Source organism: Monodelphis domestica, chromosome 4, assembly GCF_027887165.1.
Source record: "Monodelphis domestica isolate mMonDom1 chromosome 4, mMonDom1.pri, whole genome shotgun sequence".
NCBI lineage: Eukaryota > Metazoa > Chordata > Mammalia > Didelphimorphia > Didelphidae > Monodelphis > Monodelphis domestica.
This window is the reverse complement of record NC_077230.1, coordinates 296,466,850-296,490,176: the sequence shown is the minus strand read 5'-3', so window position 1 is coordinate 296,490,176 and position 23,327 is coordinate 296,466,850. Positions and strand designations below refer to the sequence as shown.

Below are 23,327 nucleotides of genomic sequence, written 5' to 3'. Positions count from 1 at the left end.
GATGATTGTCACAAAAGCTAACACATTTATAAGTTGCAGTAAAAGAAACAGGACTAGTCCAGGACTATGGTGGCAAAAACAGATTTGGAATATTTAATTTCTTGGAATCATAGCTTCAGAAGCACATGGATAAAATGGAAGAGAGGGACCTTGTGTTTTTGCCATGTAAGGTTTAGTGAAAGGAATTGGGAATGTTTAAAGCCACTTCCTGGCTTTCCACTTTTAGGATCTATACTTATTTCCATATTAATCTTTCCAATCAGGTATATGAAAAGGTCAAGTCATATGAGTACTGTAGATTTTTAATGTGTACAGTAGAAGGCTCAAAGAAGGAGCAATGTGATAACTGTCTTCAAGTGTTTAAGGGCTATCATGTAGAGAAAGAATTAGATTTATGTTGCTGGGTCCAAAGGGTAGGACTAGGAGTAACAGGTTGAAGTATCAAAGAGTTAAATTTAGATTTGATATTAGGAAGTATTTCCTTATATTTAGGGCTATTCCAAGGTAGATCACGGTATCTCAGAAATGGAATCTCCCTTCCCATAGTTCTTCAAACAAAGCTGAGAGGACCATTTCTTGGGGATGTTGTAGAAAGGACTCTTGCTTAGGTATGGCTTAGACTTAGGCTTAGGTTTCTGTCTCTTTTCACTCTGAGGTCTAGTAAGCCTGTGAGTCTCATCCCAGAGCTTAACAAGAAAAAAAGTATGCAAACATGGGATGAGGGAGATCGGCTAGGTATCAGCTCATGTTAAAAAGACAAGAACTTCAGTAGACTGCAGGCTCAGTATGAGCTTGTTGGAAAAGTAGCTATAAGGAGAATTTGCTCTTAGCATAGAAAGCTCTGCTGCCCTCTGTCCTGGTCAGACCATGTGAATAAGAATAACAGGCAGTATTTATATATCACTTTAAGGTTCACAAAGCACTTTATATATACTATTTCCTTTGATCCACACAACTGGCCTGTGAAGTGGATGTTATTATTATCCCTATTTTGAAGATGAGAAAACTGAGGCTAAGAGAACTTAAGTGACTTTACTAGAGTCACATAGCTAGTCAATATGGGCTGTAGGAGCTAGATGCTCAGATTATCCATGTGTAAAGATTAAATATTTATCTTGAAGTATAAGGAAGTAAGGCTAGCAAAAACCAAAAGCCACTCCTCCCTCTTCCACAATGGAATCAGAGACCATGTGGGTGGAAAAAGAAACTCAAAACTCTATCCTCTCATAGGGAGACCCACAAACAGGAAAAGGAAAAGGGGATTGTGGGAAATGTCATCTCTAGGGTTCAAGATTCTAAATCAATACACATGCTCTACCTACTGTACCACTTAGTTGTTTGGAGAATTATGTTGCAAACTGAATACCACAGTAAAGAAAATAAGTTGATGAACTAGGGAATAGCCAGTAGAGAACAACTGCGGTGGTACCAGAACTTGGATCCATGTCATATAAGAAGAGGTAAAGAAAGTAGTGTTAATCACCTTTAGAAATAAAGATTTAGCAAGGGTGGTGGGGAGGATGTGATTGCTGTCTTAGGTACTTGAATGATTGTCATGTTGAAGAATGTTGAGACTTGTTTAACAATTAAAATTGTACAAAAGTCTTAATGGATTTCTCTGGTAGCTAATAAGTTCCCAGGAACTTCAAATTTTCAAATGGAGCAGAGATGACCACTCTTTGGGGATAGTACATCAAAAGCATTGTGCAAACTTGGGTTTTACTCCATTAACTTAGAGGATACACCCAAACCTAAGATTCTGTGTCTAAATCTAATAGCCATGATCTAGAGAGATTTGAAGATCATAGTTCTTTTTTATTTGACTTGAAGCATGATACTAAGTTAGGCTCCTGGTTTCTGTATGGTAGTAATGTGGAATTGAGACCACCCCTGATCCTGTGAAATACAAGTAATGGTCTGTGGGAGTCTCTTACTTTTACTTCCTAGTCTGAAAAAAGGAAATACTGCTTGTGGGAACTGGCTTGTAGTCATATCTGAATATTGCCACTGCCTGGAGGAAAAAGAAAAAAATTAATGGATCTGTATATATATATACACACATGCATATGTATTTTGGCACACATTTAGGATATCTTTGCTTTTAAAAATCTCATTTTGTGTTTTACATGTTTGTATATCTAAAATCTATGTGAGACTGTCTACCATCTAGGTGGGTGAGGGGAGTGAGAGAGAGAATACAGGACTCATTTTTTTAAATGTTAGAAACTTCTTTTTACATATAATTGGGAAAAATAAATTTTAAAAATTAACCCCCCCAATCTCATTTTAATGTGAGCATTTCAAATACCAATATAGCATGCTTTCATGTTATTTTTTAAGTTTTTCTTACTAGATTTGTCAGCATGTCAGTTGTTAACATCACAGCCATCAAAAAAGAGAGGTTGAGAGGCTTATGGGAAATTAGGCTTGTATAAAACCAGAGACCCTCAGAAATTGTCTTATTCAGAAGGGGCTTTGAATTTTTTTTTCTTGTGGACTCCTTTGGTAATCAGATGAAGCATATGGACCTCTTCCCAGAAGAACATTTTTAAATGCACAAAATAAAATATGTAGAATTTACAAACTAAAACAATCATATTTAAATTTAGTTAAAATACATATTTAAAACAAGTTCCTAGATCCTGGGTTAAGAACACTTGATCTTGTTCAAATCTGTAGGGCATGACTAATTTTGAAAGAAGGGTGAATCATATCTTAAAAAGTTTAGACTTTTCTCTCTATTCTTATTCATATAGAAAATGGAAAACCTAAAGGGTCTTTGTTCTAGTGCCACCAAACAATCATAAAAAGGTTCTCTGCATATTAAACATCATTGTATAAGAAAAGGTATCTTCTTGGTTTGTGTTTCAGAGTTTCCAGACATGGTAGGCAAAGTATTTGATTTGGAATCATAAAAGAGATTGTAACTGAAATTTTGTTCTTTTCTGCCTGAATGGCCTTAGACAAATCATTTAAGCTTTTGGACCTCCATTTTCTCATCTGTAAAATAAAAGTATTTATAAATTGGTAACTTGCAAAGATTCTTCTGAGCTCAGAATCTCTGATCATATGGAGGCCAACCCATTGTGAAGTTCAAAGCTCATCATTGCTTCTGGATTGGAATTCAGCTACTACTTTTATTAGGGCCTTTCAAAATACTTCTTATTTATTAGGTAGAAAACATGTAAAGTTCTAAAATAGTATTTAGAAAATTGAATTGTAATTTTATATGTGAATTTGCTGGTCATGATGACTTCCTATTTGATAGGATAATGTGATTTATGAAAGACTGTCAGAGGATTCTCAGTTCAAGGAACAAACTTTGTGTCATCTTGAATATTTTGCTACAGAAGGTAAGTTATTCTAAACTATTTTTGATGTTATCATTAATGATAAAATTAGTATCTACAATAATACTTTACACTTGTATAACACTTCTTTTATTTACCTAGTGCTCTCAAAAGTCTCAATGGTGTCAAGAATCGAAATGTTAGTAATTCTGAATGCTTGTGACTCAAGCTTTATAATATATGAATATATGTGTATATGCAGAATACACCCATATGTGTATATGTATACTTGGATGTAGAAGGACTTGGTCTTATACATACATTTGCATTTTTGGTCCAGAATAGTGATGAATAAGCATGACTATTTCCAAAGATAGATCTCATTAAGGCTTTTAAAACTCTTATCATTTTCTGTGCTTATTCCAGTAAGGATACTTATTCGCCTTCATGTTGTGCGCTCTTCAATCCCCCAAGGAGTCTAAAAGCCAGTAGGGTCTAGTCAGTGTGCTGGATCTGGTGCAGACAGAGGCTGTCCTGTGGTAATAGAGACTTGAGAGTAAAAGATGCTCTCATGGATGGCATCCTTTGTCTGAGATCTTTGCAGTATCATTTTCTCACTCAGGGAAGCCTGAATTTTGGTCACCAAGTATATAGCTGAACCAGCCTCTGTAGTTAGTGTGCTTATGACCTTTTCTTAGCTGTATAACTGACTTTTCATTCCTTGATTATGGACACTGAACCTGTAGTGACTCACCCTAAGTATTCTCAGAGAGGCTTTAAATTAGGATTTTGATTTCTGTCTTCCCTGCTTGTGAAGATGACAAAAATCATAGACCAGTGATGGTGAACCTATGGCATGGGTACTAAAGATGGCACACAGAGCTCTCTCTGTGGATACACATGCCACCCTCCCCCACCAGAATTTGTTACTAGAAAGGTAGAGGGACTAAGACACGGAGCTGCTCCTTTCCCCCTCTCTCCTGTGCCTAATGGCATTTTTTTCGACATTACTTGTGTTGCCTCTTTCCTTGTCTGGGTTAAGGGGGGACCAAGGACCAAGGTGGGGGTAGTAGGGCATGGCACTAGGTCTCTGGGGTTGTGGCACAGCACTAGGTCTAGGGGGTAGTGTGGCGGTGGGACCTGATACTTCATCTCTAAAAGGTTGACCATCACTGTCATAGACTGTCTTATCCAAGATCCTGTTTGAGCTTATAAGCTCTAGCCTCTGACATAAATGATCATTACTATTATATGTTATATAATAATATAATATTTTTATTATTTGGGATTAATTTTAATTTTTACAGACATACTTTTGCCTCTGGCAAGAAAACATGAATCTCTTTTCAGAGTACCTGGTATTTTTGACTGCTGTCTTAATAAACATGTGTGTGCTCCAGGCAGGTCTCAAAAGGTAGTTGCAGGGCAGGTACATGACTCAGTGGATAGAGATTCAGGTCTGGAGACAGGAGGTCTTGATTTCAAATCTGGTCTCAGATATTTCTTAGCTGTGTAATCCTGGGTAAGTCACTTAACCCCAGTGACCTGGCCTTTACTTCTTTTCTGCTTTGGAACCAATACACAGTGTTGATTCTAAGATAGAAGAAAAGAGTTTATATATATTTTAAAAACATTCTCAAAGGTATCAAAGAAATTTCCTAGTACTATGCTAATTAATGGCCATCTGTTTAAGTTGTGGAATAAAGGGGGAATGCAATGATATGAATAGAGGTCTGGCCTTAGGTTCAGGAAGACCTAGACTTAAAATTTTGCTGTCAAAACTTTTGTTTTGTGACCCTGGGCAAGACATTTAACTTTTTGTGGCCCCAGGCGACTCTCTAAGTCTATAAGTTACAGGTGAGTTGGCCATATGGAGTGGTAGAGGGAGTTCTTGTAATTGGAGTTCATTATGCCTATGAAATTGCAAATCTGTACCACCACCCTCCCTTCTTCCCTCCCCACAAAGAGGAAAAAGTAATTGGAAATTCTAGCCCTTGAAAATGTAGCAATAACCATTGAAATAACTCATAAAGCTTGAAGTGTGAGAGAAGACTTGTGGTTTTCATTTTTAGGAGGTGGGTTTCTCCAAACTGACAAAGATTTTTTTACATTGTTTATTCTTCAGGTTTGAGAACACTCTGTGTTGCCTATGCAGACCTATCTGAGGAGGTCTATCAGCAATGGTTGACTGTTTATAATGAGGCCAGCACAAATTTGAAAGACAGAACTCGGATGTTGGAAGAGTGCTATGAAATCATTGAGAAGGTAACTAGAACAGATGGTCTCTCTTCTACCAAATTAACTTCCCTTTGAGTAGGCTGTTCTCATAAGCACACAAACATAAAAAACCCCGTAGCTCTCCTAATTGGCATTTACCTTTCCCCTCCATGATCTTACTTATATGAAGTGTCTGATTTCTTTTAGAATAATTTAAGAGGCTTTAATTTATAAGCTCTAGCTAGCATTTCAGTCCTTCTACTTTCTCTCTTGTCACTTCATTCCAAGTGATCTTTCTCCTGAAAGGAAACACTGGGCTTCCGTAGGAACACTTTATCCAAAAATCCAAGTTCTACACTCAAGTTCTTCCAGCTTTCCATACTCATGGGCTACTTTTTAGTGCCTCTCTTTAGGATGATTCTTTCTTCTCTGTACATGTATGATATCAATTCCTGACCATGTTTGTCTAATATATCTGTTGATATTAAAATTCATTAGTTTGAAGTTGTGTTTGTCAGTTTCAAGTTTGAGCTCAAATGTATAAAATTAATGACATAATCAAGTATATGCAGAGGAGTCCTGTTTGTGAAAAGAGGGTGTGGAGTCTGGAGATGGAGGTGTGCGTGCTGGCCCTGGAGCTTCTTAAGGCCTTGACCTTTGCCTAATCGTCTCACTTCTCGGGGCCTCAGATTGGAAATGTGTTAAATAAGGGCGATGGGCCATAGGATGTGCAGCTTCTAGATGTGAGTCCTATGTTCCTGTGATCTGAGGACTTTGGGGAAGATGAACCTTTTAAGAACATCATTGGTTCCATTTAGTGCATCAGAGCAGTAAGATAATTATACTGTGGTAGACCAAGAGATGGAATTTCCCTAAGTGAAAATTGGGCACAGATTGTATTATTTACTTGGCATATCTGACTCAACATATCTTAAAACTGGCTTTCTACCAGGTGGCTGTGTTAATAGGAGAAAACCTCAGGAGTTATTTATAAACTAAATGTAAATAAAAACAAATACTTTTTCTTTCAGTAGTTGTCTTTTCCCTTCTGAATAAGCTCTTATCTGATTTGGTGCCACTAGGGGGCAATCTTTCTACAAAACATTTTTTAAAATGTTAGGATGAGAATCCTCCCCTATATTTCAATTTTCCTGAATTTTAGACAAAAAAAGGGGGAAAAAAAGGAATAATAAGTGGACATGTAGTTTCATTGGTAGTAGGGTGCTCCAAGGAGAGGAAACTTACTACCAGTGCAGATCAGCACCTTCTCTACAGCCTTGAGCAATACAAAGGCAAAAGAAAGCAATGTTGAAATCATGGATCTCTAAGCCATGAGTTTCATAAACTTTTCTTGAACTAAAGCCATTAAGATTCTCAGAACTAGTCATTCTTCTGTATATTTTATTTCCCTGGAGAAGACCTCTGAAACCATTCCCCTCAGCTGATTTCCCTGGTATACATTAGAAAGGTGACAAAGAAATTCCATTTGGTACCTACCAGAATAATCAGTCATAAATGAAGAATGGCAGTGTCATCAGACCAAATTTTTCTCTTTGTGAGTTTTCTAGGAGATTATAGTGGTGGGAGACTGATGGAAGGCCCAGCATACCATTCTTTGGTATAAGTTTCTTGTAGCCACTATGTTAGGATTCCATATTATCAAAGTAAGTGAAACTCATCCTATCATTATTGTTCCTTCTAAAAATTGTCCAATTCTTTTGGATGTGCTCTCTGAAAGGGAGGACATCAAGACCTATGTTGGACTGCTAAGATGTGTAAATAATATTTCAGAGGAAAGGAAACTTTCAAGAAGGGTTCACCTCTAAATCTTAGGAGCCATTAATAATCCATATGAGTAAATTCAGTTTACTCATTGTCTATCTCATAAGTCTGGAACACTTTTCTAGTCCTTACAGAAAACTTACTTTTGTATGGCTTCAACTATGTTATGGCTAAATACTTTAACATTGGTTAAAGGTAATTTGGGGGATGGAGGGGAACAGGGGGATTGAGATGCAGGCCCAGAGATGGATCCAAGAGATGGGAGGTCCTGCGTTCAAACTTGACCTCAGGCACTTCCTAGCTGTGTGATCCTGGTCAAGTCACTTAACCCATACTGTCTAACCCTTACCACTCTATACATAGTATTGATTCTAAATGGAAGGTAAGGGTTTTTTTAAAAGGTATTTTGAGATAGCCAAGATTAACACATATCAGCAAAAACAGGATATTTTGAAGAATGAGAATGAAAGAATCTGCTAATCACAACACTGCTACAAAAATTTTTTTATACTACTAACCAGGATGGGCTCAAATATAGGGCACTTGCTTTAGGGTGAAGGGCAAGGTTTCTAAGACATTTGAGCCTGTTCTATATTCCTTTTCTGAAACTTTGAAGTCCTGATCTTTTCAGTTTCTACTCCCCATTCTGGGATGTGAACAACCACATCAGATACTCTCCCCTGTTGTCTTCTCACTCCCACCTTCTTGCTTGGCTACTTATGTGTATACATAGTTCATAAAACACCTCCCAGGGAAGAGAAGAAATCCTGTGGTGCACTTTCAAAGTCTAGGCAATTCAAAAGCTGACTAGTGAGGCTTGAAACAGAATTAACATGTTACTTTATTGCTGCTCAGTTTCATTTTATACAACCTACAGGGAAGAATTTTAGGGGAAATTATATGTTTTATATATTTTTATATAAAATATATTATATATCTTTCATATATAAGTATGTATGTGCATATATGTGTGTGTGTACATATATATGGAGAGAATGAAAGAGAGAGAGAGAGAGAGAGAGAGAGAGAGAGAGAGAGAGAGAGAGAGAGAGAGAGAGAGAGAGAGAGAGTAGCATAGTAGCTGGCATTTATATAGCCTCTAAAGTTTCTAAAATGTTTTATATAACTTTTCATTTGGACTCCACAATAATACTGTAAGATAGGTACTAAAGATACTATCATTCCCACTTGGACAGATGAAGAGATTGAATTTTGGAGAGGTTAAATGGTTTGCCCATGTTTGCCCAACTAGTAAGCATCACAGACTATTTTAGGGGAAACCATAAAATGATGCATTTGTCTTCTAACTTCCACAGTGTGTGTGTGTGTGTGTGTGTGTGTGTGTGTGTGTGTGTTGGGGCAGGTGGCATTTGAAATATTTAAACTTGCCCATTCCATTGGTTTGGGACATTAATGTTGGCAATTTCAAGCGTTCTCTACTATAGATTGATATTACCAATTTTAAGTGTTCTCTACCATAAATTGAGATCTCTGCTTCATTATATTAAGTAGGATATAAAGTTGATGTCTTGAAAACCTTGTGAGCAAAGAGGACATGCCCATCTAGTTCTCTAAGGGGAGAGCTCATCTATTAAGTCTATGAATCACTGCATGAAGACAAATAAAGTTTATGCAGATAATGCTGTAATCATGTATTTGGGAAGAGAAAGAAGGCATCACAGGGAATGCCCTCCTTACAAAGGACGCCTTTCTCATCTCCACACTTAGTTTCTTTTATCTTACCAGAATTCTTATGCCCTGGGAACCTGTAGGCTTCTTGTCTACAACTGACAGCTAGTGAGCAGGAAAAGCATAATTATAATTAGCATGACAAGAAGCCCTTGGGGGATCTGAACATAGTTCCAGGCAGGTTTAGAGGCTTTTAAAGAGCATTGAGAGATATATTCATGAGTGTTAAATGAAAGAAGCTCATCTCTAGAAGGGAATGGAATAGTTGTTTTTTTTTTTAATTGTTTTTAATTGGGTTTAGTAGAGAGGTACAGAAACTTAACCTGAATTGCTTAGGTTGACTAACTCTTGACAAAAATGGGCTAGACAGATGGATTTAGGAAAATGTGATGAGAGCATTCATGTAACAGTCAGAGTGCTATATGCAGGAAAGACTTTAGCTCATCTGAAGAGGCCAAATCAAATCACTGAGAAACATTGAGCATATAATTAGAAACATTCAACAGATGGCTGACTACCTTGAATTATATTCCTTTATGGGAAGATGATACATGTAACTCATAAGAACTATATTATCATTAAGCTAGTTAAAAGGTATCTACTTAGAAATAGGGCATAGTTGTGAGTCTAATATGTCACATTGATCTCAAAAGAAGAAAAGAAGGTAGAGAAAAAGTAATGTATTGGAAGAAAATGAAAGGGAGAGGGAGAATGGAAGACATTCTCTCAAAGAGCTTATACAATGAAAGGGAAAATGTAAAGTGGGCAGCGGGAAATGCTTGAACCCCATTCTCACCTGAACTACTTCAAGGAGGAAAGGATGTAAATACACACTCTACTGGGTATCTTACCAAACAGCAATACAAGAGAGAAGAAGACTGAAAGAAATAGGGAGTAGCATAAAAAGGGCAGATTAAGGGAGGCAGTGGTATGAAGCAAAACAGATTCTTAAGAAGGGGACAGGGCGAAAAAAAGGACAAATAGACTAGGATGGAGGAAATACATAGTTACCAATCATTACTATGAATGTTTATACAATGATCTCACTCATGAAACAGAAGCGAATAGTTGAATGGATTAGAAACTAGAATCAAACAATGTGTTATTTAAAAGAAACACTTGAAACAGAAAAATACACACAGAGAATTCAAATAAGGAGTTAGAGCACAATCTATTATGCTTCAACTGGAGTTTAGAAGGCAAGGATAGCAATTATGATCTCAGATAAAGTAAAAACCAAAATAGGAAGCTAAGTTATGCTAAGTGGTGCTATAGAGATGGACAATGAATTATTATCAATATTGAACATTTACACATCATATGTGGTATACTATATAAATTCTTGAAGGAAAATTTAAATGTTATAAAATAAAATAAAAAATAAAACTATACAAATGGGGGACCTTAGTTTTATCCCTCTCAGACCTGGATAAAGCCAATCATGAAATAAATAAGAAAGAAGTTAAGGAGATGGAAAGAATTTTAGAATGTCAGATATATATAGACCTTTGGAGAGCATTGTTAAGAAATAGAAAGGCATTATATCTACTTCTCATCTGTGTGTGGCACCTTCACCAAAATTGACCATTTATTAGGGCATAAAAACCTTAAAAATGTGTGGAACAAAATTATATTCAATAAATTACTTTTGAAACATGGCATAAAATTAATTAGAGACTAATCCTATGTCATGATTGAGTCAAAAAACAAATAATAGCAACAATCAATAATTTCATGTAGGCAATGCCAAAATTTGTGGAATATAGCTAAAACAGTACTTAAGAGAAAATTTCTGACTCTAAAGACTTATATTAATAAAAGAAAGAGCAAATCAATGAATTGGGCATGCAAATGAAAAGCTTTTTTAAAAATCCCCAATTAAACACCAAAACATACATTCTAAAAATCAAGTGAAAAATAATAAAATTGAAAGTATGAAAAACAAAACTAGTATCAAAAAAGAAAAAGGGTAAATTTTCAGTGAAAATGAAATTAAAGCAATTATTAGAAGATATTTTACCCAACTATATGCCAATAAAACTGACTATCGAAATGAAATGAATGAATATTTACAAATAATATAATGGCTCAGATTAATAGAAGAAGAAACAGAAAGCTTAAGTAACCTAATCTAAGAAAAAGAAACTGAACCATCCTTAAATGAGCTCAATGAAAAAAAAAATCCCCAGGACAAGATGGATTTGCAAGTAAATTCTACCAAATATTTAAAGAACAAATTAGCTCTAATGCTATATAAATTATTTGAAAAAATAGGTAAGGGAAGAATCTTATCAAATACTTACTATGACATGGTTCTGATACCTAAACCAAGGGGAAGAAAAACAGAAAGGAAACTATGAACCAATTTCTCCAATTAACATTGATGTGAAAATTTTAAATAAAATACTATCAAGGACATTATGACTATGTCATATACCCTGTGATCCTGCTATATATGACCAGATTGGAATGTAGGACTCTTAGGTAAAATATACAAAAAATTGACCATATCAATAACAAAAACATCTAAAAATTCATATGATCATATAAATAGATTCAGAAAAGACTTTTTGACAAAATTCAACACATATTGCTATTGAAAACACTAAAAATCATAGGAATAAATGGAACTTTTCTTAAAATAAGTTCTATCTATGTGAAACTAAAAGTAAATATTATTATAATAATGATAAAATAAAGAATTTTATAAGATCAAAGGTGAAAGAAGGATGCTCATTATCATCATGATCATTCACTATGTATTAGAAAATGCTAGCTATAGCAATAAGATAAGAAAAAGAAACTAAAAGAATAAATATAGGCAAAGAAGAAACAAAACTATCACTTTTTTTGCGGCAAACATGATGGTATACTTAGAGAACCTTAGAGAGTAAATTAAAAAACTAGTTGAAACGCATATCTTGAGCAAAGTTTCATAATATAAAATAAACCCACATGAATCATGAGTATTTCTACCTATGACCAAGAAAACTCAATAAGAAGCGATAGAGAGATTCCATTTAAAATAACTGCAGGAAACATAAAATACTTTGCAGTCTACCTGCCAACACACACACATAATAATTATATGAACACAGTTGCAAAAGTCTTTTCAGAAATTTAAATTGAGATTTTAAATTGAGATTTAAATGGAGATTTTAAAAATTGGAGAAATATTAATTGCTCATAGGCAGGTCAATCCAACATAATAAAAATGATGATACTTAAATTGATTTAATTATTCAGTGCCATATCAGTCAGACAACAAAGAATTACTTTATAGAACTAGAAAAAATAATGAAATTCATCTGATGGAAGAAAAGGTAAAAAATGTCAAAGGAATCAATGAAAAAAATCATACAGGAAGAAGTCTAGCAATAACAGATCTCAAACTATACTACAAAGTAGTTATCATCAAAACAATCTGGTGCTGGAAAAGAAATAGTGTTGATCAATGGAATAGATTAGTTATTCAATATACAGAAGCAACTGAGTGTACTGATTTAGTGTTAGATAAACCTAAAAATCCCAGCTATTGGGACAAGAACTCAATAAAAATAAAAACTACCGAGAAAAAGAGAAAGTATTCTGGTAGAAACTGGGCACAGACTTAGTGAATTTAATCAATACAATGATGTATGACAATTCCAAAGGACTTTTGCTGAAAAAAAATGCTCTCCATCTATCCACCACTTAGACCCCCCAAAACTGGAGTCATTGTCTCTTCATTTTCCTTCCCCATTGAATATAATGATATGCTAAATCTTATTATTTCTAACCTTATAATATTTCTGAACACATGGCAACCGCCTCTCTAGTTCATGTCCTAATCACCAGTTGACTGGACTATTATTATAATAATCTCCTTATTGTATATAGTTCAAGCCTTCTCTCACTCTAATCCATCTTCCACACAGTTGCCAAAGTGATTTTTTTCTAAAAAAGGCAGCTCTGAGTATATTGTGCTCTGACTTTTTTCTATCCTACTTTCCGCACTCCGTAAAGTCTTATGGCTTTCTAGTAATCCCAGGATCAAGTACAAACTTCTCTGGGCATTTAGACCCCTTCAAAACCTGGTTATATCCTACCTTTCTAACTTTATTATATATACATTATTCTCCTCTACTCAATCTATGGATGTCCCTCACATATAATTCTACATCTCCCTTCTCAGTGCCTTTGTACCTGCTATCCATTGTACCTGGAATGCACTCCCTTTTCACTGCCGTTTCTTGGAATCACTAGTTTTCAGGAACTGTGAAATGATCTGACTATTTTGGAGAGCAATCTGGAATTATGCTTTAAGAGTACCTTTTGGGCCAGCAATACCACTGTTGGGTTTATTTCCAAAGGTGATCAGGAAAAAAGGAAAAGAACATACATGTTCTAAAACATTTATAGCAGATCTCTTTGTGGTGGTAAAGACCTGGAAATTGAAAGGATCCCTGTCAACTGGGGTAAGGCTAAACAAGTTGTGGTATATGATTGGGATTAAATACTACTATGTTGTAAGAAATGATGAGCAGGTTAATTTTGGAAAACATGGAAAGACCTACATGATATTATGAAGAGTGAAATGAGAAGAACCAAGAGAGCCTTCAGAGAAAGAACTGATAAACAGAACTAAGCAAGACATAGTTTTTATATACATATACATATATATGCATATATAGATCTTTTTGTCAAATGTTGCCTTCTTTAATGGGAGGAAGGAGAGGAGGGAAGGAGTTAACCAGATATTTTAATGTAAAAAAGAAATAATTAAATGTAAATAAAAAAGATTTAACCTGAGCATCATCTTTTCCATGAGAACCCTTTCTTCCATGCCAGAATGCTAATGGCTTTCCTCCAAAGGGTTAACATGTGACTGTTTTGTGCCTCTCTATGTATGTATGAATGCATTGTTAGAATGTTAGCTCCTTGACAGCAGAGACTATTTCACTTTTGGTTTCATATCTGTAGCTTGTAGCATAATGTCTAGCACAAAATTGATGCTTCTTAGGTGCTCCTTATTCAGAGTGATTTATTACTAACCAGACAGAAACATTGATATTTGTGGAGTATCTCATCTGCCTTGATACCTAATGTGATAATGAAGCACTGTAGTATTGTTTTAGTGATTCAGAGCAGAGTAAGCCCTGTTTTTTCCTGAGGCAAAAAAGAGCTTTGGGTTTCTGTGGGATGAGTCCAAGTTGGTACACCCACCTTCACTATCCAAATTGCATTCTTTTCCTGGTCTGAGATAGTGGTTCTGCCCTGGATTTGAAGAAGGTAATGAATGCTATCCAACTTACATTTCCTACTATTCTGCTGAAATTATTTTCTCTCCAAATGTTACTGATTATTTCACCAATAAATACAGTACCCTTTTCTCAGTCCTCAGTTTCTTGAGTCATTTAATACAATTGACAAACTTTGCTTCCAGTAAGACTGCTTTCATGATTCTAGCTATTCCTTTCTCTTTGGCTCTTCAAAACCCCCATTTCTTAAATGAAAGTTGCTCCAAACACTATTCTTGACCCCTTTCTCTGTTGATATTTTTTCCTTTGGAATTACTATATAGTCCTTTCTCTTCCATTGTCATCTGTGTGGATGATCCTAAATTCTTACCTCCAGATTTAACCTCTTTTGAACTCCAGTCTGGAATTTCCTTTTATCTGATATTTGTTTCTACTTAAATGTCTTATTAACACTTCAAAGTCTCCATGCCCAAAACTGGACTTATCTTCCTTAAAAATCTAGTGAATGTTCTAACCTCTCTACTTTTGCTGATGGTATCACTAATATTCTCCTAACTACCAAGGCTTGAATTGGGGTACTGTCATTGACTCCACACTCTCCTTTATCTTTAACATCCAATAAATTGCCAAGCCCTGTTGATGCTGTCTCTTTTCTTTCTCATTCGCACTTTAGTCATCCTAGTTGGATTCTTGCCTCTTCCCTTATAATTATTTCCTTATTGTGTCATCCTGCTGCCAATATCTCTTCCCTTCAGTCAGTCTTTTACAGTGGTGCTCCCAAAATCTTCCTAATATTCTTAGTCATTCCCTTACTCAGTGGCTTTTAGTGGTTCTATATTGCTTTCCAGATAGAGCATAAACTGTCAATATTGGCATTAAGTCTGTCCATAATGGATTAGCCTTATCACATATGATTCACTTTTTCATATTCCACATTCTAGTCAAATTCGACTGCTCCTTGTCTCCTTTACTCATCCTATTTTTGCTAATGTCCATGACTTTAAGTCAATTCCCATTCTTTGGGTGGAATCTTATCATCATCCTTTCCCTTAAGTTCCAATTCAGGTATACCACCCAATCTAGGGTATATAGCATCAGAAAACATAATCCACTTGAGAGCCATTTTCCTGACAACTATGTCACCAGAATCTTCCTATCTATCATTGACTATAAACTTCAAGTGCCTCGATTGATAATAAAGAGTTGTATTTTATGGAAGCTCTGGCTGCATAGTGCAATTACAGTGCTCTTCTCTGAGTACCATCATGGAACTGTTGACAAGTGACTAAAATATTTTCTAACACTATTCCCAGATCTCTCAAATATGATTTGATGATGATTGTTATTACTAATTTGAAAGTTGGTTTCTCCCCTCACCTTTTTTATTCCAATGCTGTAATGGAACTGTGATCTCTTTTAATGAAGCTCTCCTTTGAAGTAATTCAAATTGTAACACTTCCATGGCTTCCTGACTTGTTCAGCTCTTCTCCATTTCTGTACATGAATCTATTATGAGGGAGTCTATCCAATGGATTGTTAACCATTCTCTTGATCTCATACTTGCTCAAATGATTTCCTCCCTCTTCAAATTTTTCGTAGCAATTTGTATTACTTTTGGTGTTGCTTTGTGCTTTTGTTATAGGTGTACATTGTATATCGTGTTGTATGTACCATTCTCTCTGTTAGATTGTAAGCTATTGAGAAATCAGGGTCAGTTCTAGAAAATAAGGTATTGGGGTAGGACTTTGTGTAGATTTGAATCAATTTCTCTTATTTTTCTTATCTTCGTATACTTTAACTTTCCTAATACTTCAACAAAAACATGATCTCACTGATATAGCTAGTTCCTCCAATAGTGCAGATAGCAACCTACCCACTCTTACCTATCTACTATAACTTTTATCCATGTGCTTTCCTGAATTCTGCCTATAGGAATCCTGCCAAATATGCTGGGAAACCTATCTCTAGGCTTTAACCTTACTAGAGAGCCACTGCAACATACTGGTTTTCTAGCTCTTGGTACATGACTTTGTTATGGTTCGGTCATTTCAATCATGTCTGATTCTTCATAACCCCACTGTAATTTTCTTGACAAAGATATTAGTGTTGTTCAGTTTCCTATATTCAGCTTATATAACAGACAAACTGAGACAAATCAGGTTAAGTGACTTGTCCAGGGAAACACAGCTAGTAGGTTAAATGACTTGCCCAGGGTCATATAGTTGGATTTGCAATCAGGAAAATACATGTTCCTGATTCTATGAAGTCTTCTATTGACTGTACCACCCAGCTGCCCCACTACATGCCTAGGATACCTCCTTTTCCACTCATGCATCTCTTTCGTATATTTTATGCTGGATTGGCTAACATGACAGCAATGGAAAGTAGTGAATGCTGGAGGGGTGTGGCAAAGTCAGGACATTAATGCATTGCTGGTGGAGTTGTGAATTAATCCAACCATTCTGGAGGGCAATTTGGAACTATGCCCAAAGGGCAATAAAAGACTGTCTGCCCTTTGATCCAGCCATAGCACTGCTGGGTTTGTACCCCAAAGAGATAATAAGGAAAAAGACTTGTACAAGAATATTCATAGCTGCACTCTTTGTGGTAGCAAAAAATTGGAAAATGAGGGGATGCCCTTCAATTGGGGAATGGCTGAACAAATTGTGGTATATGTTGGTGATGGAATACTATTGTGCTCAAAGGAATCATGAACTGGAGGAATTCCATGGGGACTGGAACAACCTCCAGGAATTGATGCAGAGTGAGAGGAGCAGAACCAGGAGAACATTGTACACAGAGACTGATACACTGTGGTACAATCGAATGTAATGGACTTTACCATTAGCAGCAATGCAGTGATCCTGAACAACATGGAGGGACTTACTAGAGAACACTATTCACATCCAGAGAAAAAACTGTGGGAGTAGAAACACTGAAGAAAAACAAGTGCTTGATAACATGGGTCGAGGGGATATGATTGGGGATGTAAACTCTAAATGAACATCCTAATGCAAACATCAACAACATGGAAATGAGTTTTTATCAAGGTCACATGTAATATCCAGTGGAATTGCACGTCAGCTACAGAAGGGTGGGGGGAGAGGAGGGAAGGAAAGAATGTGATTCTTGTAACCAAGGAATAGTGTCCTAAATTGACTAAATAAGTAACTTACAATTAAAAAAATATGTTTTATGCTGCTGTGGGTATATATATACACACATGTATGTATATTATCAGTTATATGCTATTGCCTATTTTTCTTACCATGGGTTTCTCCATTGTTCTTAGAGTCATCTGCAGTTTTGTGCTTCTATTTCATAACTAGAAACTATATAGCATCACTGAAAGGATGCTGGAATAAAAAAGAGGCTTGTTTTTTTTTTTTCCATAGAGGGACTTTGAATTAATGCAAGCACCCTACAATTTTCTAATTGCAAGTTCTCTCACTCTCTTTTTTGTTCAGTTCTGGGCTCAGCTGCTTGTCCAGCAATAGTTCCTGTATAAGAGAGTTTTCCAGTGTTGCTTACACTGGGGAAATCTCACTTTTAAACTGCATTTTTATATTCTATTAGATGAAGGCATGGAAGGCAATTTTTATTCTTCATTCCATAATTTTGACATCTATAAGTGAAATGTGGTGGTTAGATGTATAAGTTAGCTTGAGCTTCCATTTGCCATATGTCATCTTTTTGCCTCTTCCCCATATAAAATATTTTGTTAGAAGTTCATGTCTTTTGTAGCATTGAAATAAAATAGCCTCTGCAGTAATTTCTCTTAGTCTTTGTTCCCAAAAGGAACAGAATTTGCCTAAGATAAACATACAGATGGCAAAAGGATATGTTGTATATGATTTCAGTGAAAGCATGCTTGTCAAAGCCCTGTGGTATTCTTTTAAAGTCATAAAGTATAACACAGGAAACTGTGGATAAAGCACTAACCATCCATTCTAGGGTACATAACATCAGAGACCACAGCCCACTTGAGAGCCATTCTCTTGACTACTATGTCACCAGAATCTTCCTGTCAGTGATTGACTATAAACTTCAGGTACCTCTCAAGATAATAGAAAGGTTGTGGTTTGTGGGAGAACTGGTTTCAAAGTGCAATTAGAGTACTATTATCTAAGCACCATCATGGAACTGCTGGTGGGTGACTGGGAATGTTTTCTACTAACAATCTCCAGACCTCTCACACATAATTTTATTATGATTAATTTGAAATTTGGGTTCTCCTTAAATCCCTTTTTAATTCCAGTTCAGTAATGAATCTATGATCTCTTTCAATGAGGGCACTCCTTCAAGTGATCCAGATGGCAACTTTTCCTTGACTATCTGTCTTGTTCGGCTCACTTCCATTTCTGCATATAAATCTACCACAAGGAGATCTACTCAGTGTGTTGGGAAACATTCTCTTGATTTTGTATACATAGCAATGGAGTACACCATGGATGAAAAGAGAATGGAATGAAGCATCTGTTTAATTCCTCTGTTGGTTATTTTCTATTTGTCTTGCACATAGCTTGCTTTGTGTACATTCATTTGCATTTTGTCTTCCCATTAGATTATAAGTTTCTTGTGGTCAGGGATTGTCTTTTGACTTTTTTTAATCCCTAAAGCTTAGTACAGTGCTAAGCATTGTTTTAAAAAAAATAAAAGGAAGGAGAAGAGATGTACCCCACAGAGGGAGGCAGCTTAGACCCTGAGGTATGGAGAGGGAGAAAGAGAACAGGGAAAGGAAAGAGAGGAGAACCCCTCTTCCTGCAAAGCGGGGTACAGGGGAGACCGCAGATGTAACAAGTTGGCTCAGAGAGAGGAGAAGGGGTTTGAAGAATTTCCCCCTTCTGCCTTCCCTCCTTAGCTAAAGCTGCTCTCCCCAATACACTCTTGTCCCTCTTATCCCCCCTCTACTACTCAAGACCCAAAGGTCTCCCCTAGATCTGTTCACTCACATTCAGCTTGGGGAACAGATAACTTTTAATGTTAACTCAATCAGGAAATGCAAATGGAATAATGGACAAGGAAGAATGGGAAAGGAAAGTGGGAAAAGGGGGTCCCTATTTCTATCTAAACCCTTTTCCTCCCTCCTCGAGTTTGGGGGGAACTCAGACCTTGGCAGCCTGAGCCCCCCTGAGAGAAAGTCAGGTTGATTTACCCCTGGGCAACAGGAGCTGAAGTAAAGTCTGTTCATGTTTCTCTTTAAAAAAGTCCCTTCAATCAACATAGCAATGGGTTCAAATCAAGAAAACATGTAATGCCCAGTGGATTTACGCGTCGGCTATGGGGGGTGGGGGGAGGAAAAGAAAATGATCTATGTCTTTAATGAATAATGCTTGGAAATGATCAAATAAAATATAAAATAAAATAAAATAAGGCAAACAAATGTCACATAAAAAAAAATCCCTTCAATTGGGAAGTGTTGGGGGAAAAGATTTCCAGTCACCAGAAGGAAAAGTGGGTAACCTTCAGGAGAAAGTCTTTATCCACCTTCTCTCTTCAATGTCTCAAGATGGAGAGACCCTCGCTGCTCTTTCAGACAGAGTCTTCTCTCCTCCCAAAATTCACTCCTGGGGCCCCTAGCCCATTGAAGTGATCAATTTCACATATTCTTCAGTCTGGCACTTCTTTAGTGCCAGCCTCTATCACAGCACATAGTAGGTACTTAATATATGTTTGATTTATTGTCAGGCACTACATTAAGTGCTTTTTACAAATATTTTATTTGACACTAACAACTCTTAGGTAGGTGCTATTATTATTCTTTTTTTTAAATAGTTGAAGAGCCTGAAATAAGGGATAGTTAAGTAACATGTCCAGGTTCATATAGCAAAGGATGTGTGTTTATATATGCATATACACATATATGTACACAAAAATATATATTTCCAACTTTATTGCTTTTTGTGGTTCAGTCGTTTCAATCATGTCTAACTTTTTGTGATCCCTTTTGATGTTTTTATTTTTTTTGGCAAAGATACTGGAGCAAGAGTGATTTGTCATTTCTTTCTCTAGTTTATTTTATATAAGAGGAAACTGATTCAAACAGGGTAACAAGTGCTTTGCTCAGGGTCACATAGCTAGTGTCTGAGGCCAATTTAAACTCAGGAAGGTGAGTCTTCCTGACACTCTGTCCATTGTACCACCTAGTGTTCTCATTCTCTCTCTCCTCTCTCTCTCTCTCTCTCTCTCTCTCTCTCTCTCTCTCTCTCTCTCTCTCTCTCTCTCTCTCTGTCATCTGTCTCTGTCATATCTGTCTCTGTCATATCTGTCTCTGTCTCTTTCTGTCATCTCTGTCCCTGTCTCTGTCTATCTGTCTCTTTGTCTCTCTCTGTCATCTGTCTTTGTCTCTCTGTCATCTTTGTCCCTGTCTCTCTCTCTCTGTCTCTGTCTGTCTGTCTCTGTCTGTCTCTCTTTCTGCCTCTGTCTCTTTCTGTCATCTCTGTCCCTGTGTCTATCTGTCTGTCTCTTTCTGTCATCTCTCTCTTCCTCTCTCTTTCTGTCATCTCTCTCTGTCCCTGTCTCTCTCTTTCTTTTGCCCCCTCTACCCCCTTCTCTCCACATATGTATATATGTCTAGGGACATTACACATACACGTTACATCTGCAGCCCCTCACACATAACTTCAATTAGTGAAGCAATATAATTTTATATAATATTTATCTTAAGTGTATGGATATATGGATATATATATCTGTCCCTGTGTCTATCTGTCTGTCTCTTTCTGTCATCTCTCTCTTCCTCTCTCTTTCTGTCATCTCTCTCTGTCCCTGTCTCTCTCTTTCTTTTGCCCCCTCTACCCCCTTCTCTCCACATATGTATATATGTCTAGGGACATTACACATACACATTACATCTGCAGCCCCTCACACATAACTTCAATTAGTGAAGCAATATAATTTTATATAATATTTATCTTAAGTGTATGGATATATGGAACTTTTCGAGATGAAAAAGAGAGTCCATAGTTTGATATGCATTAATTCTGAATTGTTTTTTCATTTTTACTAATTATTTTATATGATTACATTTGAAATAGTTTCAGTTCTCATTGTTCACATGCATATGTCTATAGAACTAGCTTATATGATAGGAAGAAGTCAGACAGGTAGATTGAAACCCTAGTTCTACCCCTTATTAGCGGGGTGACCTTGGGCAAAAGGTCTTTATCTGTAAAATGAGGACAGTGATCAGATCACCTCTAAGGTCCCTTCAGATTCTTTCTAGGTCATCCTTGTTGCCTGATAATTTCACGTAAGGAGATAATAACGATGAAATAATGTAGTAAAAACCTTAAACTTCTGGAAGCATCAGTAGGTTTGTGGAAAAAACAAACAAACCTGGACTAAATTATAGGAAAACTGTAGCATACTTAGAGTAGGGAAGACTACTGTGATTCTGAGGAGACTTGAAACCATGGCAGATGAAGGCCAGTTAAAGGAAGAGATATTTTAGTTTACCAGGAATATAGTAGCTGTTTTCAAGTATTTCCATCTGTTTTAGAATGATTAGACTTTCATTCTGTAGGCTTCCAGATAGTAAGACTGGAACTAGTAAATGGAAGTGATAGGAATATAGATTCTGGCTCAGCAAAGGGAATTTACTAACAATGACAATGATCTGAAAATGAACCAGTGTTGTAATGGCATGAACTCTCCATTTCTGGAAGTGTTCAAATATAGGCCAGATGACGACTTGTTGGAAATGGTGTTGAGTGGGCCAGGTAATACTCAGTGACCTAGAAAGTTCCTGTCTCAGTCAATAATTCTCATATTCTCTCTTTTTTTTGCTGGTTCAGCAAAGTAAAATGGGACATGATAGGCCAAGGGTCTCTTCAGTAAGCTTTGCTAGCTCATCATGCACATCTTGTGCCTGTCTCTGCATGTTTCCCAATTTCTGTCTAAGGGCCTTTTTTCCCTCTTCTTTCTCCTTTGGTAATCTTGTCAGCTTTTGGGTTTAACTATCATCTTTATGCAGGTGACTCCCAGATCTATATAACTAGCACTTCTGTCTTGACCATTAATTCTGCATCACTAGCTGCCTAGTGGACATTTCAAACTAGATTGCTATGAACATCTCTCAACATGTCTAAAATTGAGCTCATTATCTTTCTTCCTAAACCCTCTACCAAAACCTTCCTGGTCTCCTGGAGGCACCATCACCTTTCCAATGTCTCAAGTTTGTAGTCATGGTGTTACCCTAGACTTCTCTCACCCCTCCTATCTAATAAGGAATCACCAAAATCTCGCCATTTCTACCTCTACCTCTTTCATCTGATTCATGACTCATATCACTACCACCTGAAGTCAGGCTCTCCTCCCCCCTTGCCTAAATCATTGCAACAGTCTCCTAAGTGGTCTTTTCATCTTAAGTCTTTCCCTACTCCAGCACATCTTATATATGGCTGCCAAAGTAAATTTCTTTAACTGTAGATCTCACCATGTGCCTTCCTCATTCAATCAACTCCAGTGGCTTCCTATTGATTCTTTGATGATATAGGAACTCCTCTGTTTAACCTTTTAAGGCCTTATATAATCACAGTCCCGACTGTTCTTTCCAGCCTCATTAGATATGACCCTGCCTCCTGAACTCTTCAATCTGGCCAGGACCGCTCTTCTTTCTCTCACTAACACTCCATCTGCTGGATCTAAGCCTTTGCAGTAATGGTTCCCATGCCTGCATATCTCCTTACTCTGCCTCAGAGTTCCTTTCTTGCTTTAAGATCTTCTGCATGTGCCATTTTCCTAATGAAGTCTTTCCTTATCCCCTCAAACTGCTGGTGTCCTCTCTTAGACTACCTTGTTTTTAACTACTTTGTATTTGTTTGCATTTATTTGTATTTATTCTGTATACATTTTATACTTACTTGTCTCCTCCTTGAAGACAGGCTCATTGTGAAGAGAGATTATTCATTCTTTGTACTTGAATATCCCTGGCACTGGGTACACAGTAGGCACCTAATAAATGTTTATTAATTTATTGAGATACAGAGTATCAGCCTTTCTATACAGAAGCATCAGTTGTGACCTATACTAACTGGTCAAAAGTCAGGCTATCCATTATTTGGTATTAGGAACTTTAGGAGGAATTGTTACTAATAAAGATGAATAA

The 23,327-nt window shown here is 36.6% G+C and overlaps 1 protein-coding gene across 4 annotated transcripts in view; it reads left to right on the top strand.

Moving 5' to 3' along the window:
- ATP8A2 (ATPase phospholipid transporting 8A2) overlaps positions 1-23,327 on the top strand; it is an 860,692-nt gene that overhangs the window by 281,416 nt on the left and 555,949 nt on the right. For all 4 annotated transcript variants that reach the window (XM_056794696.1, XM_016421852.2, XM_007495237.3 and 1 more), the window contains exons 21-22: positions 3,269-3,353; positions 5,416-5,555. In XM_056794696.1, coding sequence (XP_056650674.1) covers positions 3,269-3,353; positions 5,416-5,555 — 225 coding nt within the window. The remainder of the gene's footprint in view (positions 1-3,268; positions 3,354-5,415; positions 5,556-23,327) is intronic.